Raw genomic sequence first — 17,622 nt, 5'->3', positions numbered from 1 at the left:
ATGTACTTTGGTTTTCAAGGCTTTCAAAAACTTTTCTTCTCGCCATTTTCCTGTGTCCTCTTAACAGTGTTGTGTGTGTGTAAATTGTACACTACATAGTTCAGTAAAGCAGTAGGTGACTGGAGGACATGAAATCTAAGAATGTCAACTGAAAATAGCTTTTTGGATAAAGTGTGAGGAGCATAAAACTGAGACAGAGGACTAATAATGTAAATGAAAATTGTAAAATAGAAAATGAAATTAGTAGATAGGTGTTATTTGCCTTGTTCCTCAATGTGCTGCCTTTTTGGTCAGAAGGAAGTAACTAATGTGAATTTGAGGGTAAAGGCAGTACTAACCTTGTGAACACTGACTGGCGTTTTTGAAAGGTTCAGCCTCCAGAAACTGAATCCTCAGGAGTGCTTTTTCCTGAATGAGGGACAAAGAAGAAAGAAATGTTTGCTCTCTTTGCACACTTGCCTGTAGGGCCCTGCCTCATTTTCCTTGAAGGACAGGAGCTGTCTGTATAGGAAACAGCTGGAGCTTGTTGAGAAGGCCACATGGGTAAATAACAGTAGAGAGAGAGGAAACCTGCAGGGCAGCCAATTGATGTTTAAAAAGTAAATCGAGGTGTGATATTGGCATAATAAGATGGCCAGAAGGCTGGTGCATGGGAAAGGATGAAAACTACTGCCTGTCCACATAATGCACATAGTCTGAGAACATTACTTGGTGTCTGGGGAGCAAGTGTGAATTCCTGGAGGTCAGAAGTATGAACACTTTAGAATATGGTCAAAAAATTGGTTCACTGAAAGTAGCGATTTATTTACACCCATAGATTGGGAAGGATACATGAGCATGTTTTCTATTCAGGTAAACCAGATAGCAAGCAATAGAAAGCAAAGTTAGCCACAAAAGGATGCATTGAATGGAAAAGTGTCAAGCCTCTATATTTAAGACAGTGGAAGAACAGAAAAATGAAAAACATATGATAAAATAATAATGATGTCACCTTGTAGAAGCTATAGTAGATACCTAATATGCCCCTAAAATATATATGAGAGAGTACACAGAAAAGGGATTTGTATTATTTACGATATTTTTGTTTGGGTGCTGTCAGCTTTTCTAGTTTGCAGGCTCTGGGGCTGCTGCAAGGCCTGTTGTTTCTGATTGTTTAATAACTCCTTGGTAGTAAGGGTATCTGTGCAAATGCACAACCTCATATGCACAGAAGTGCAAGAGTTGGCTGACCCTAAGATGAGTTTGCCTTGACACCTGTCAGTTGCTGTCAGCCCTGGAAGAGTGCAGCTTTTGCATGGGCTGGCAGTTTGAACATGGGATTTCACATCAGAGTGTGCTGCCTGGGTAGTGACACCCCGTCTGGAGCTCTGTGACCTGAGTCCTCAAGGATTTCAGTGCATAGTTGAGCATCAGCTTTGCTGGGATAGCTCTGTACTTCTTTGATGTAAAGGTCTCCCTGCATTTTACATTTTACGTGTTACTCTCCTCCCTGGACAATCAAGAAAGATCTCTAGAGAATTTGGTCCATGCTTGCCCTCATGCCAGAAGTCAATTCAGTTGGCTTGTTCAGTTGCTCAGCTCCTTTTCATTTCAGCATGGAAGATACCTTGGGCCCGCAGCAGTATGAGGAGTCAGTGTAAGGATTTGGTGTGATTCATTTTGAAAAGACCATTTGAAAATCTGCTAAACCAGCCTGCTAGTGGGTGAAATGAAACTCCCAACACATAGGGGTTTGTCTCTTGAAAAAAAATTGAATCAGATGGGAAAAAAAAAAAGATGAGCTGCCAGCCTCAAACTTATTTCCCAGCAGAGTTTAACCATGTGACCAAAATCACCTATCCTCTCAGTCAAAAAATGTCACACCAATCCAAGGCCCTTGAAGGGAAAGTACAGGACAGCTGCCACAATTAGTGTGAAATCTCATTAGGCTGTACCACTTCCCCCCTGTAAACACTTGCTGATTTGATTATAGCAGTGAAGATATAGTGCAGTTTGAAAAGACAGACCAGACCTGGATTATCTGAGCTCACAAAAGCTGTCCCCTGTGGATCAGACACCTATTTGTATTGTTTCCTTAAAGCAAAAAAGGCATCAGAAGGGCCTTTGTTGGCAGTGGTTGCCTCATGCCAGGAACCTGCCAAGATTAATATATATGACATTCCCCTCTCTGCCTTCTGCTTTCAAAAAGTAACCAGCATAAAAGCATGATTCAATTAGAACCCAGTCAGAAACCTCATGTTGTCTGAAGTTGTTACCAAGAAAGACAGTAGCTATTAATGATGTACCAAGCTGTGTATTTCAGTATAACTTTGGAAATGATACAGATGTGCTTATTTGCAGATGACTGGTTAATTTTGCTTTGAATCACAAAGTAATCTTCAGAGAACATATGTAGCAAGTATCTTAGGTATAATTTATTCATTGTTCCTTTAATTATTCGGTTTGCCTTCATTTCATGTTGTCAGGTTTTCGGCTGCTGTTATTAATAAAAGCAAACTGAAAACCCATGCAGTTGAAGATATAATTTCTTTAGCATATTTCAAATAGGCAGGGGATTCATCTTCTGTTGAAATGAATTGATTTACTGAAACTAGTGTCTGATGCACTACTATAGAATAAGTTAAAACCTTACAAAAATTTTAACCACTCCTCTGAAGAACACACATTCAAGTCATTTGCAATATCTATGTAGAATTACTTCAATCTTCTTTGGTTGCTGGAATGGAGAGAAAATATCATTTCTAGAAAGTCATCATAATTTCAAACAATAAACTTAAACAGCATCAGTTAAAGTTAATGAAGAAAAGCAGCAGTGTCATTTGTCACCTCTCAGAGATGATGAGTTAAAATGTCAATGTGTCCCTGTTTGCCAGCTATTGTAGACTGATGATAGTTAATCTCCTAACTAAACACCCCCACCAAAAACCCAAACTAGCTATACCAGCACAGGTACAATTCCTTTTTAGCCAAGTGCTATTTTGTATGTTGTTATCTATAAAATATTTCATTTCTCACTTTTTTCCCTAAGTCAGAATTTTTTTATATAGCTATTTTGCACCATAAATTTAGAGACTTGAACATTCTCAGAAATGTAGTTTCTCTGAGACTGTTCCTTGGTCTGCTCTTTGGACATTTCACTTTATAGGAGTTATTGTTTTCTGTTTAATGGCTTTCCTATCCCAGGAAAGATTCTAGCAGAGATTGTGTAGTGTGTAAAATCAAAAATAGTTCTGATCTTAGTTATATCAACAAGCAGAGGCATCCTTTTTCCTCATCAGATAAATCTTGTAGAGATAGAAAACTGTAAAGATTTGGGATATACCTCATTAAATTTTTTATTTATGAAAAATCTGTGCATTTTTTCCCAAGAAAGTTTTCACTTTGTCTCTCCAGAAGTACAATTGGTGCCACTGTTTACTGCTCTAATTTGAACTGAATTTATTTTGTAGCTATCCGTTGAACAACAGCGATCTGCATCCGTTCAACATTGAGGAGAATGGTGGAACTCCATACACCACAAAAATGGCTGCAAGGCACCACCACCACCACCGGCATCACCACCACCACGCCAATTATGGTGCCCTTGCTCCAGAAAGCAAGGACATTGTTTCTGCAGTTCCAAACCCAACCAGTAAGTCCACTGCAGTGATTGTTATTTCAGTGACTGTGCTGCTTTCAGGTTTGTCTCCGGCAAGGAGGCAAAGAAAAGGAAAGGAAAACAATGTGCATTTCAGTTTTCCTCCTTGAAGAATATGCTTCCTGTTATTATTTGCTAGCTTTGTAGCATGTGCAAATGAGACAAGATTTGCAATTTCCTTGGTTTGCTACAGAGTTGTGGGATTTGGTGTTAGGTGGGTGTTCCATAGCTGAACAAATACCCCATTAGTCACAGATACTGCCTCTCTAACCACTTGGCACAGCCTCCTTTCTTGTTCATACTGTTTGTTTGTATAGTTTCAAAAACCTACCCTCATCTGCTATTGTCTTTTGCTGATCTGTCCAGCTGGCCCTCAGCCCTCATTGTCTGGATCTTGTTTTCATGTCTGGGCACAGGCAGCAGAAATTTTGGAGCACTGGACATACAGCATCTTGCTCTTAGTTTGGGTAACTGGAACAATTAAAAGCTTTAGCTACCAAGACTGGAATATTCTTGCTTCCTTAGAGGAGAAATTCTTGGCTTGTAGAAAGCAATGAGGAGAGAAGCCTATCCATTCCTCATGCAGTCTTGGAGAGTTTGGGTGGAAGTCTCTGCTGCTGAACACGTACAGGCATTTTTAAGGGTATGGAGCTTGACCAAATATTTATAGGTTTACACAGGAACTGGAAGAGAAAATCCCTGTTATTGAGCAGTCCTACTTCCTGCTCTCCAGATTTACAATCTCTGCACTCTGCAGTGTGTCAGATGCTGAAACCGTGTAAGAATGTCAGATGATGGGCAAAACAAGACATAATCTATTATATTCCTTGTCTCTAGGAAACCATGAGTTCTTCCCTTGAGCAGTTTTTGCCTTTCTAACTGTAAATGACCCTGAGATAGCTATCCACTATGGAATCTTTCACCCTGGTCAGTTAATCCGACAGTTTTCAAATTCCTGAAACCAGGGTCTTGTACTGTACTAGGTGATCCTGACTGTAAGCCGTCCCACCTTAGCAAGCTGGACAAAGCTTTAATCAGACTTTGTTTCAGAAGATCAGAAACATTTTCTTTAGTTTTCTTTCCCCAAGAGAGTGCAATAGTTTTTAGGAGAGAAGCTCAAGACATAAAATGGAAGGCCTTGTAGACGTTTAAGGAAGGTATCCTAAGCAGCAACATGACTTGCTTGCTGGAGCTTTCAATGAAGCTGACTCCTGTAGGTGGAACCTTCAGAAAATGTGTTGTTTTCCACTGACTGGTCACTGCACTCCAGTGTACCTTCATGCTGGGAAGAGCATGGGGCTGGCATGGAGCATGGCCACCCCTGCCTGGCACAGCCACACCGGCTCAGAGCAGGGTGCGGATGCTCCTTTGCCACTGATGGGCATTTGCATCTCGTCCCTGCTCTGCGGCTGCGGCACCATGCAGGAGGGGAGCTCAGGCTGTCCCGCTGTGGGGCTGGGGGCAGCTCCCCTGGTCCTGCACCTGCCCAGCCTGGACAGTCTGGATGCCGGGCTGGGCACAGCACAGGTGTCGGGGCATGCTGGCAAGGCTGGGCTGGAAAACCTCTCCCGGCTGCCAGCCTGGCACAGTGGGAGGCGGTGACCTTTCTTGGGGGTGTGCCAGCCCATATTTTCCTTTCCCAAATTAGAGCTGAAGCATGCCAGGAAATTCATTCAGAGCCAGTTCTGCTGCTGCTGAGTGTCCTGACCCAGAGGGCACGGCTGGCCCTGCTTCCCCCGAACCCCTCCCCGGGGCTGCCCCATCCAGCCCACAACTCCATGTCAGATTCCCAGTGCCCCAGCTCCAGCCCAGCTCTGCTGCTGCTCTCCAGATCCCCACAGCTCTGCCATGGGCCCACCTGCAGGATAGGAGGTAATTAAAGAAACAGCAAAAAGCACACAGTACAGGGTGTTTATTCCAGCACTCTGTCTCCTCTCAGGTCACACAGCTTTCCTGCTTCTCCTGATTGCAGAAATAACCTTAGAAAAGGCCTAGAAGAGCACAAGGGCAAACATCAGGAGCAGTTCTCTTTGTGCCCAGTGGGTGTTACCTGTGAGATGAAACTGTGGCCCAGGAGGCTCCATGTCCTCCCCAGACATGGGGAGAGTGAGCCCTCTCTCCCAAACCTGGTCCTGATGGTGGGGAGCAGCTCCCTGGCCTGTCTGGCAGCTGCCATGCTCTGAAGGGGACTTGAGAAGCCAAGGCATGTATGGTGCCTGTTGCTGGAAACAGATTTATCTTTCTTTTTGTTTGTCTGCTGAAGACTGGTCAACACCAACTGATGCAGAAGAAGGGAGTCGGTGCTGGTTCCTGCCCAATGCCAGTAGCATTGAATGCCAATTCCCAGTTTCTCTAAGGGATTGGAAAGGGATGGGACAGCTCCAAGGGGAGGCTGTGGTGCAGCTCCCAGATGAGCTATTTAGGCAGCTGTGCATGCCATGTGCTGGTTGTCTTAATGCTGCCGTGCTGCCCCACTGCAACCCATTGCTGATCCTCTGGGGCACCTGTGCATCCAGCTGGAGGTACAAAGCTGATTTCCCTTGAGAAGCCAGTCCATGGTTATATCTGGAATGTTTATGCTGTGAGAGCAGTGGCAGTCTGGATTGGAGAGCTTCCCTTAAAACAGAATCAGACTTACTCATTTGCAGCTTGGGGTGACAGGTCTAAGTGCCTTTTCAAGGTTGGTGCTCAGGGGACTAGGGCTGTTTTGTTTTTAATGGTTTCATTAAAATGCTGCTCAGGCTATTTCAGCTGACAGAACTCTTGCAGAGAGCCTCTGGGAAAGGTTCACATTGCAGGTACTGAAATGGTTAGGAGCATGCTGGCCATTGGCCGTTTATCAGGGACATGGCACAGTGTGTGGGACAAGAAAAAATCAGGCAGAGAGGAAACACTATCAGCAGTCTGCCTCAGGAACATGAGGACATGGGGGACTGATGTCTGGCTCCAGGCTGTGTGGAAAGGCCCATGCTGGGAAAGTGTTTCTAGGAAGTAAGTGGTCACTAAACTGGGGACACTCTCAGGAAAGAGGGTGCTTGTGACCAAAATATCTCAAGTGGAAATGCCTGAAGAGCAAAAAGGTCTCATAGGGCAAATATGCTATCCTAGCAGAAACTTCCCCATAAGGCTGACAGAGGTGACACCAGCACTCAACCTACCTTGTGCTTTTCTGTGGGATCACAGGTGTTTTGTGACTTGTTCCAGTTGCTATGGACTGGACTCATCACTGAGCTCTGAGATGGTCTTGAATTCATCTGAAATGGAACACGGAGTGACCTACTGATATGTACCCACCATCAGGCTGAGAGAGGGAGAAAGCATCTGCCTTTTTTCCACTTACATCTATTCTGAGAAATGCCAGAATTCCAGTGCAATTAGTGGGACATGGGCAGGAGAGAGGGAAACAACAATGTGCTCATCCAGGGTTCCTTTAAATACTAATTCATGTTTCCCAGCAAACACACAGCACAGGACTTTGTTACAGAAACAAACACAAAACAAACCCGGACAGACCTGCCTGATTTTTCACATTCCAAGTAATTTGTCTGCTTCAATTACTGGAGGAAGTGAAATCCAGTGAAACAAATCTGATGTGCGTGTTTATGAAGGCAGCTCAGCAGAAGATGTTGTTTTCCTGCATTCAGCCTGATTCTTGTACTTGCGAAGCTACTCTTCACCTCAAAGCTAATGAACACAGACCACATCTTGTGGTGCAGCACATCTTCCCCCAGCATATCCCAGAACCCCATTCCCACTCTAGGCTACAGCAGTTGGCCTTACAGGGAAGAGAGGGTGAGCCACTTCCTGATCCTAATTGGCATGGCAAGGTCACGCGTGGATTACCAGGTGCACATGTGCAGATTCACCTGCAGCAGCTGGGGCTGTCCCTGGGAGCAGATGCCAACATGTATGCAGCGCAGCTCACAGAATTTTTATGATGGAAAATGAGGGAACGGGAGGAGGGGAACCAGGTTGCCTCTTGAACTCTGGGCTGAGCTTGCAGGTTATCAGCTCAAAAAAAAGAGGCAACCTTTATTCCTGAGCAGCTCGCTACAAAAGACCTTGCATAACCCTGAGGAGAGAATGGTCTAACACAGACTGAGTTTCAGGCTGAAAACAGTGCTTTGAAAAACCACTGTGCTGCCAGATCTTTTCTTGGAGTGAAAGCCTGGGTTTGCCAAGACTTAATGCTGACTCAGGAAATTTATGCCTTTTGTAGGAGTTGAGTTTTTTGCCTTTTGTTTTGTTTGTATCTGAGGCTGACTAAAAAGCCTAAACTGGCCTGCTTGTTTTCCAGAGCTCTCCCTTTAAACAACCAAAAAAACCCACCCCAGCTTAAAAATCAGTTTTAAATAATAGCAAACTTTAATAATTTAAATAAGGCACTTTCCTCCCATTTTATTTTTCTTTCTTAGGAGGGAAGTAGAATGATTGTGTTTCTTCAAAAACTCCCCATCATCGTGTCTGATTTTATGGCTGTGGTAATTTATTCCCAGGGTATCAGACAGTTTCACAGTCTCATATGCACAGAAGCAGCTGTGATTGAGAAATGCTGAACTCTGGCAACAGTAACTTGTGATGAGAGACCACCAAGAGGAGGTCAATGCTGATATTGTAACCTTTTATAGGACATTATTACCTCAGGGTCTGATAATGTTTCACTAATGCCAAAACCAGCTTTTTTCTTACATCTCTATAAGCTGGTTTTAGCAATTTGTCTCTAGTCAGCAGAGCCCTTAATGCATATTTAAACAGCTGTAGAGTTAGATCCTGAGTGAGTAATATTTAATATTCTTAGGACAGCTTAAGAACCTGATCCAAACCAAACTGCAGTCAGTGCAAGGTTTTTATTGATTTCAGTAGGCTTTGAATCAGACTCCACAGAACTGGATTGTTCCCAACTCTTATTATCTAGAATCCATGGCAAAAAGAAATACGAGAGGACACAGATTTGTTAAATCATCACATGATGAAGTTTATTTTTCTCAGAGTACTTGCAAATATGTATATATATGTCACACCATCCCCAAGATGATGATGGAGATCTTTCAGGGCTGTCTGAAAAAGTATTTTTTTCTTTACTTTCTGTGTCAGTGGCTTGCTCAAAATCTCTGTTGACAAAGCACAGCAAATTCCTGACAACAATCTTAAAGAGGCTGGCATATAAATAAAGATGTCTGAGAGAAGCCAAAAGCTATACTCTGATCTCTTTACACATCACATGTTTTGAGAGTGGCACCTTGGCTGCATAAATAATCCCTCTGGTGTCAACTAAGTTTTAGAATATAGAGGAGGTAGAGGCGGTGGGGAGGTAAGGAGAGAAATATCTAGCCCAAAGCTGGCAAAAGCTCTGCTGAAATGAAAGGATGGGTGAGAAGGAGGAGGGGGAGGAATTGTTTGCTAAATAGAAAAAGGCACAATGACCCAACAGGCATAATTATGAAACATTTTAAAGGGTCTTACAGAGAAGATACTTTGCCAACCGTTATCTCTTCAAATGCAGTTGAGTGTCTTGCTCTGCAGTTCTTCTGTAGCCTCCCTTCAGATGGTGTTTTTTTCTTTCTTTCTTTTGGGCATCCTTTTAGAACTGAGCTCAGGACTTCCCCTTCTTTATGATGAAACTTCTCATCTGAAGAAAATAGAAACGGAGAATGTGAAGGTAGTTGGACCATGGCCAGCCCTGCACGTCAGCATGAACAAGGTATAGCATATACATATATACTTTTGCATATATATGCCAGAGCACCTTTGTCACTTCATATTCAAAAGCTGTTGCTTTCTCACCTCCAATTCAAATCAACATTCATCTTCAACTGGCTTGCTTTTTAATCATCTTTCACCATCTTCTTATGGGGCTGGGATTTGGTTTTTAGATTTAGCATTTCAATCAGCTTTGCCTTATAAAATTTCAGAAGCTGCTGCAGCAACGTTTTGATATAGTTTTAGTTTAGTTGTGAAGAGTTAGTCATCTAGGCAGCCCAGAGCTGTAAAAAAATAACAACACTTTAAGTGATAAAAAAAATCTTGTTTTTCTACATGAGGAGTCCGTGTTATGCCATAAACTCCCCCTGGCATCTGATGCTAGTGGGTGTTTTATGAGACAGTTTTTGCAGAGGTGGCCAAACAGCCATGTCCTGCTGTTTCTGCCAGAGATCAGAAAGTCGGTGGCTCCTTGTATCCATGTGAGGCTAAATCCACTGTGCCTGAACTGTGGGATTCCTTGATCTGAATCTGGACCAGGATCTCTGGTTTGCAACCACAGAGGTCCTGACTGGACCCTTGAAGTCAATGAGAACATTGCCACTGTCTTCAAAAGAGATGAGCCCGGGCCCCCAGTGACTCTGTTAAAAGAAAAGTGGTGTTTTGAGAGTTTTTTGTCAGCTCAAGGAAGAACTCAACTGAATTACTTTACCTTGGTTTTACAAACAGTCTTTTGTTATTGGTATTACTTCAAGAAGCATTAGGGAAATTAAAATCCCAGGGGACATGACCAAGTGTACCAAAAATGCAAGCATGAAGGGACTATGTATCTCTATAGCAGAATCTTTCTCTTCTCTGGATGAGAGATTCCAGGAGATGAAAGTCAAGGCTAAAAATCAGTGAGCCAAGTGTTTCTAATGAGAAATTTAAATATTGGATTTTTTTTCAAGGTTACGGTTAATTGAATTTATTCCATAATGCAGTTGATTTACTATCATTAAGATTTCCTTGAACCATGTTCAGTGTTTGTCATAGGATTGTGGTGTAGTTCAGATATGGACTGCAGTCCTTATGCCTTATTAGTGTAGTCATGAGGTAATGACCTGTGTCATGATTTTTGGAGATTTCTCAATGGACAGAGGAAGATAGAATATTTTAGACTTTCTCCCAAATCTATTTGGTTTTCACCTGTGAGGATTTCTAATTTTGTCTAGCTCAAGTGGGAAGTAAAAGATAAATCATAAAGTCATCAAACTGGGGTAAAAGGGGAAAGAAGTCACCTTTTATTCCTACATACATTTTTCAAGTTCATCTTCTAGAAATTCTGAACTGGTAATAAGTGCATCTTTTTATAGTCAGAGCTTGTTAAGCCCTGACATAGTTTGCCAAAGGAAAATTCTTCATCTCAAGACTCATCCAGTGAACACCCAGGTCTCACAAGTCCTTGTGAGAGGACTTGTGCAGTTCAGATGGGATTACTGATACTCTATCTGAACCCCAGCAGAGAACATTTGCTCAGGTGCAATGTCCAAAACATGCTTTAAAGGACTGTCCTACACTGTTGAGTTCACTGAGAGCTGACTTTGGCATATTTAAAGGGCCAAAGTGAAGAAGTGAGAGGACTCTCTCCACACTGACCACAGTACACAATTGGCTAAAGCAATCTGACCTGTGTTGCAGAAATGATTCAAAGATGTGACCTTAATGGTTCCCCTGTGATTTCAAAATGAGTAGATTTATGTTCTGTTTTCTTTCTTAAACCAAAAGTTTAGAACACTTTGGTCTTGTATTGCACCATACTGTGCAAGTAATCCAAATATTGTACCTGCAACTTCTGCCTGATCTCTGCTCCTCTTGCTCGTTCATATTCACTGCAAGTCTGTGGAGGGAGGACTCAGCTCTTCTATAATTAAAGGTTTTCTTTGGCTTGTCCTGACAGCTCTAGAATCTTGTCCACAGTCAGATGGATTATTTATTTAAGGACTAATTAGCACAACCCAGTATCATAACAAGTCAGAGCTTCACAATAAATGCAGCTGCACAGTAAATGCAGCCTGTGTCTGCTGTGATGAGTCTGCCATCAGTCAAAGTTTAGCTGATGAAAAAGTCTTGTAATGAGCACCAAGAGCTGCTAAATGCTTCTGTTTCTGGCAGAAGCTCAGCAAAAGGCAAGGCTAGAGACGTGGACTGTCTAATGAAAACCCTCCCCTGGCAGTCATAGAGGGTTTGGGTTTAAGAACTGGGCAGCATTCCCACAAACAGCAGCTACCATGTGAATGCAAAAGAGGCCAATCCTTCAAAATTTATTAAAATTACTGTTTTTAGCAATCTGAAAATTGTACATACTCTTGAAACTGGCCCAGAGTCACCACTGGAAACTGTTTCAGTGATCCAGCCCTTACATTACAGTCTATTGGTTGTGACCAACAAATCATTCTGAAGTTCTTTTGGCCTTTTGCTTGTGGTTTCTTCAAGCACCATTGTGTGACCTAGATCCTGGTGAAATGTGTATACAGAGCTCACAAAGCTAAAACAAACAAACCAGGTCTCTGAGTTCTGAGCAGAGCCTGGAACTGCCTCAGCAGATGACTTCTCCAGTGAAAGAGAGGGACATGCTGCAAATACTGGGCTAACCCTGGGCTGAAATGCCATAGAGCACTGCCCAGCAGAAAGGCAATAAGGCTGGATAGACTGGATTGAGCAACCCCCAACTGTGACAAGAATTTTTGATTGAAAGTGGTACCTTTAAAGTTCCTTTGGTTATGGTAGTTAAGTAGCTACTCAGTCCAGCAGCAAATAGATTTTAATCAGTGTTCAATGTGTCTAGTTTCTGGCAAAAAAGATGAAGAATTAACCTCTCTCCTGCACCGCTCCATTGATTTCTGGTCTACTAAGTGCTTTTTATGGCCTACTCATGCATCCACCAAAATATTATGCTTAAATAAAACCAGTGAAGCTGTTATAAAGCTGTTTAATCTACTCTATTTCTGATTAAAAAAAAAAAAGCAACCACATCCACATCTGTTGTGGAGTCCCAGTTTTCACTCCCTCCCTTCCTATTGCTAATTGTTATTTTTTTCAAGCAAAGTGCTTTCAGGCTGGAATTTGTCAGGCTTAATAATCGACCCATAGGAGAATTAGCAAGAAATTGGGTAAATTAGATTCTGCAGTTAATTAATTTGATTGTCTGCTACAGCAAACTTCGTCTCATGGGAATGATGAATGGATGTGTCCAACCTCTTTTCCAGAGCTGTTTGGTATGGTGTATGTGTCTGTCCACCTACTGACTGTTGAAAGTCTGTTTCAACTTGTGTTTCAAGCCCTTTGGTGCTAGCAGACTCCTTAATCTCCAAGACACAATCCTAAATGTTGTAGCTGTGAATGTATTTCTGATTTTCTTCTTGGAAGCTTTTCATTAAAAAAATATGTTCTCCCTTCCCCGTTGCTTTGTGTGTGTGTGTGTATAATATAAGGCCAAGAATGTATTGTTAGCATTTCTGAAATCTTGGGAGTCTAGTAATTATTAGCCCAGCTGTAATTATTGCATAAAAAGAAAGAAAGAATAATAATACATTTCAAATTGTTTCTACCTCTTTTCCTGGTGTTATGCTCACCCTTTCCCTACCCCTCTGGGTCCTAAGATTGGTGATTTCATTCTGATGGGTTCAGAGGGGGAATCATGATGGTCATAGGATCAGGGAATTATTTAGGTCAGAAAAGACCTTTCAGACCATCATGTCCAGCTGTTAAGCCAGCAGTGCCAAGTCCAGCACTAAACCTTGTCCCTCAGTGCCATGTCTACAAGTCTTTTAAATACCTCCAGTTATGGCATCTCAGCCACTTCCCTGGGCAGCCTCTTCCAATGTTCTATCCAGCCATATTCATGTTTTCTTCTTTCTCCTCACTCTACAATATACTTTGGGTCCTTTTTTATGTTTTCAGATAGGCTCTTACATCTTGCTCTTCCTTAATTAATCTACATTTTTGCATTGCACCCAAATTTACTGTAAGTGGTAGCTTTTACATATATATGCTATATATTATGTCTTCACTCTTTATTGCCCCTAGACCCAATTTTGCCCAGGTTCAGGTCTGCAGTTTAACTGGTCTTTGGTGAGTTGTTTATAGCCCTGGGTCCCCAGTGCCAGACTGTGCCCTTTGCACTATCGCTCCATTATCAGTGCCCCTCTACACCGTGTCCTGTGTCTTCCCTTCTCAAGGCCCCTGTTTTCATATCAGCCTTTAAACTACATGTTTGTATTAGAGTCATAAATACCTTATTCTACATAGAATACTGGTGTTATTGTTTTCTATATAAAATTATTGCTGCTACAGCTAAACTTAGTAGAACGAAGCTGCAGACAGATTGAGAAAGGTTCAGAGAGAACCAGCTTGATGAGCCTTAATGTCTCTGCAAACTCTGCTCAGAACTTATGGCCTTTTGTTAGCAGGGCAAAACTATATTATAGGACTGCCCTGTTGCACAGATTGTCTGCTTCCAAGTGATAACAGCTCCCTGCATAACAGCAATGCCCAAAGCCACTGGGGTTCCAAAAATCATTTGTAGTTTAAGAAAACCCACAAAACAAACTCAATTTGTTGATGTACCTGAGACACTTCTGTGTGAAACACAGATCAGAGGGTATATCCCAGGAAACATGGCGACCATGGTCTGCTAAGACTGTCATGAAACTCACAGTGACAGAGGTAGGATTTAGTAATATTGAGCAATAGCATTCTATAAAATAAATTTGATACCAAGAATTAGATGTTTTCTCTGAAAATATAAGCATAACAAGATTTATTTGGAGTTATATCTTTCATTAGACCAATTAATAGCTAACCTGAGGAAAATATTCTGTGTCTGACAATTTAATGAGTGGTTTGTTTGTTTGTTTTTCAATTGTACTTTTTTCTAATAAAGAAGATGCAATTTCTGCTTGTAAACTTTGCCTCAAATAAGAACAACACATAATTGTACTGGTCTTATAATTGTGGTAACTGTAATTGGTGTTAGCTGTCACATGGTTAAAAGCAATAAATTTTCTGGTGAAAAAGAGGCAAAAGAGTCTGTAGATTTCCATGCACATTTGCAGATGTAGTTGAGTCCCAGGAAACCTCACTTAGCTAATGGGCTTTCAGAACCTATATATTTTTGTTGTCTTTGTTAAAATTTTGCCTCCCACTAGTAGGGATGACTTGCAACAAAAATAGACCTGCATTCCTAAAGAAAATATTCATTCTATTCTTCTGTTAACTCCTGTCAAATACATGTTTTAAACATGGCTAAGAAGAAGCTATCAATAAATTCACAGAGGCACAAGATCATTAATCTTGCTCTTGGTAAAAAGTTTGATGTGGAACGAAGCATGAACCTTTTAAAGCAGAGCTTGGAAATGTTATATACAGGAGTGGTATTGCTGTTTTTCATGGAACTATTTTTATATTCTGTATGTGTACCGAATATTCACTTAACTTTGCAAACCAAAGTCAGTGTCATCATTATCTAACACTCTACAAATCTGTCTTCAGTTCTAGTATTTCCAAATGTAATTGAATTTAAAGTAAATGTTTGGGAGGAGAAAAAGCAAATGTAAGACCTCAGTTACAGAAAGAAAACAATGCCTTCAATTTTATATGTGTATATACCTGAGCTTGTTTGACTTTTTTTTTTATTTAAATGCAATTCTCCAGTGTTCTCCTTCTATGGAAAAATAATATTCCGCATTAAGGGTGAAAAAAATTTGAACACATTGCTATTATTGAGATCAGCAGAATTGGAGATGGAAAACTGAAGTGTAATCGGGTATCCTAATGGGTTTTTTTCTTAATTTCTAAACCTTTCAGGATAAGTTTAAATTGCAATTCTAAGCAAGACTATTATCTCTTTCAAATGCAAGTTTGACTCTAGGATTTTCACTTGAAAGGGGCCTCTAAGATTCTTTTGAATTGCATCATAAAAAGTGATATAATTAACATCCTACCATGTTTAGCATTCTAATCACTTCCAAATAGAATACCGTGAGTTTATAAATTAAAATAAAATGTTAATAACTGGCAGTTTGGCTCAACAGATGAATACCTAGCTGCTATCCTTATGCTGAAAGCAGTGAGGATTCCAGAAATAATAATAATAATAAAAATTCTTTATTATACAGCAAAATAAAGTAGAATACAGTTTTCATTCTTGTAGCAATAGTATGTGGAGATTCCTAATGCAGAAAGGTTTTAGATCTTTGATTTTCTTATACACTAGTGAAATGAACCACAGATGATTCTACATGTGCTTTTGTAGCCATGAAACATTTTATTTTCTTTTGCATTCTTTATGACAGTTATACTTTAGGAGTTAAATTGGGAGATGAATGAGCTTGTACGTAAATATTAGTAGCATTAAGGAAAAATAGGAACTTATAGATGCTTAGAAGTGCTAATAGTCTGCAATAAGGAGGTACTGCTTTGTTCTGTGACTAAAGTTACTTTTCATCTGGATCCTCAGTGCCACTCTGTGTATAATAGTCTCAGCTAATCAGCAGTGGGAGAGCAGAATTCAGCAATGTTTCAGGACTTGCTGCTCTGCAGCAGAAAAGACTGTCACTGCTAAGGCAGGCTGGGAAAGAAGCCTTTGAGATATGTTCAGAAGCTAAAGAAGGTCTGGGTCAGGCCGAGCACTCCCAAGCCCCATGTGTGGTTTCTGTGCAGTCAACATTTCCACTGGAGCAGGGGGAGCTGGCGGCCTTTGGCTCTTGGCTCAGCAGCTGCTGAGCAGGACGAGGCTGAGCAGCAATCACAGCAATGTCTGCTCTTCATGTGTGACCAGTCTCCTGTTGCAGTGCAAGCAAAGCAAGTGTTGCTTGCTTGAAGGTGAATCCCTTAAAATGTGGCCTAAACAAGGACTAAAGCAGAACTGAATACCCAGGACTGGCTTCTAACAGCAGCTTTCTCTTCCAGCCAGGTCAGCCACCATCAGTACTTGGACCTCTCAAGAATCTCAGTGTGAGACTTGGACATCAGATCTCACATTGGGGATCTCCGTTAAATGAAGTCATCTGCACAATACTGAATGCAGCAGGAGATTTAGATCTTTTTAGGATTCCCTGCTATAGGGCAGCCCTGGGAGTTTTTATATTCTTGGTCAATGTGGGAAAATTGGGCAGTGGAGGAAGAACAATAGGACTGAAAAATATTTATATCCATCTGAATAACAAAGGGATGGGACTTGGGAACATTTCTTGGTATGAAACAAGCTTGTCTCCTAAACAAGCCTTGATTGTCTTGCTATAGCAAGTAAAATACAATTGTTTAATTTTATTTGACTGAAATATTGTTTAATTAGTACACAGTGTTAAAACAAAGGTGGGATTTGGCATGGTCTTTAGAAATACCACTGCTTAGTGTGTTGTTTTTTCTGCTGTTAGAAATCAATATGCATGAAAGTTGGCAGTAATAATAGTCTTTTTGAAATGTGCTCACTTTGCTTACCAAGAATATTGGTGAAGTAAAAGCTGTGCTTTCTTTACAAATAATTTTGTCCTTTTGATTATCTCCACTTCTCAGCTTCAGAGTATCCCAGAAAAGACACCACTGACAATCAAATATTTAATGTTTGGGTTTGGTGGGGTTTTTTTCATATACTTGCCTAACTACTATTATATTCAAGATGAATAGATGACTACAGTTCCATAAGTTGCTCCAGCTAGACACTGTCACTTTTCATTTTATGTATTTTCTTTTTCCCTTAGGAGGAGACTGGGGAGAATGGGAAGTCCAAATATATCTTCCTCCAAAAAAAGTAAATGTAGCTTGACAAATAAACATGTAAGAATTATTAGAAGTTGGCAGAGAAAAAAAATCTCATGACGAGCAGTCTTTTAACAGACAGTTGTTCAAAATCATACCTGGCAGCTATGGCATTTTGGATGAAGGGGGCTGCTGGACCAACTTTGCTTACACATAAATATCTTACAGTCTCAACAGAATTCTGCTAAGGTCTGGTTCTTTCCCTCCCCAGTGGGAGGGAAACTGCTGAACAGTTTCCTCAGGCAATACAACTGCTTTTGTGACTTGCTCCACTTGCAGAAATTGTCCCCTGAATCTTGATATTCCCATTTGTCTGTGCTTGCTCAAGGACCTGAGAAAAGAGTCAGTAAGACTGTAGTTACCATCAGCCAGTGGGAGGCCATGGGGGAGGGCAGAAGGAAGGGTAAAGGAGATAGATTTTGAAGTTAAAGGGCTAATCATATGGTAATTTCAGTGGAAAAAAATGATTGGTTCTGTCTTGAAAT

At 41.1% G+C, this 17,622-nt stretch overlaps 1 protein-coding gene across 2 annotated transcripts in view; it reads left to right on the top strand.

Moving 5' to 3' along the window:
- EPB41L4B (erythrocyte membrane protein band 4.1 like 4B) overlaps positions 1 to 17,622 on the top strand; it is a gene marked incomplete at its 5' end in the record, with an annotated part of 164,744 nt that overhangs the window by 92,547 nt on the left and 54,575 nt on the right. For both annotated transcript variants that reach the window (XM_083860082.1, XM_083860081.1), the window contains 2 exons: positions 3,450 to 3,631; positions 9,223 to 9,338. In XM_083860082.1, coding sequence (XP_083716208.1) covers positions 3,450 to 3,631; positions 9,223 to 9,338 — 298 coding nt within the window. The remainder of the gene's footprint in view (positions 1 to 3,449; positions 3,632 to 9,222; positions 9,339 to 17,622) is intronic.

This window comes from Zosterops lateralis, assembly GCF_965231275.1.
Source record: "Zosterops lateralis genome assembly, chromosome: 1".
Taxonomy (NCBI): domain Eukaryota; kingdom Metazoa; phylum Chordata; class Aves; order Passeriformes; family Zosteropidae; genus Zosterops; species Zosterops lateralis.
This window is presented reverse-complemented; position numbering and strand designations above follow the sequence as displayed.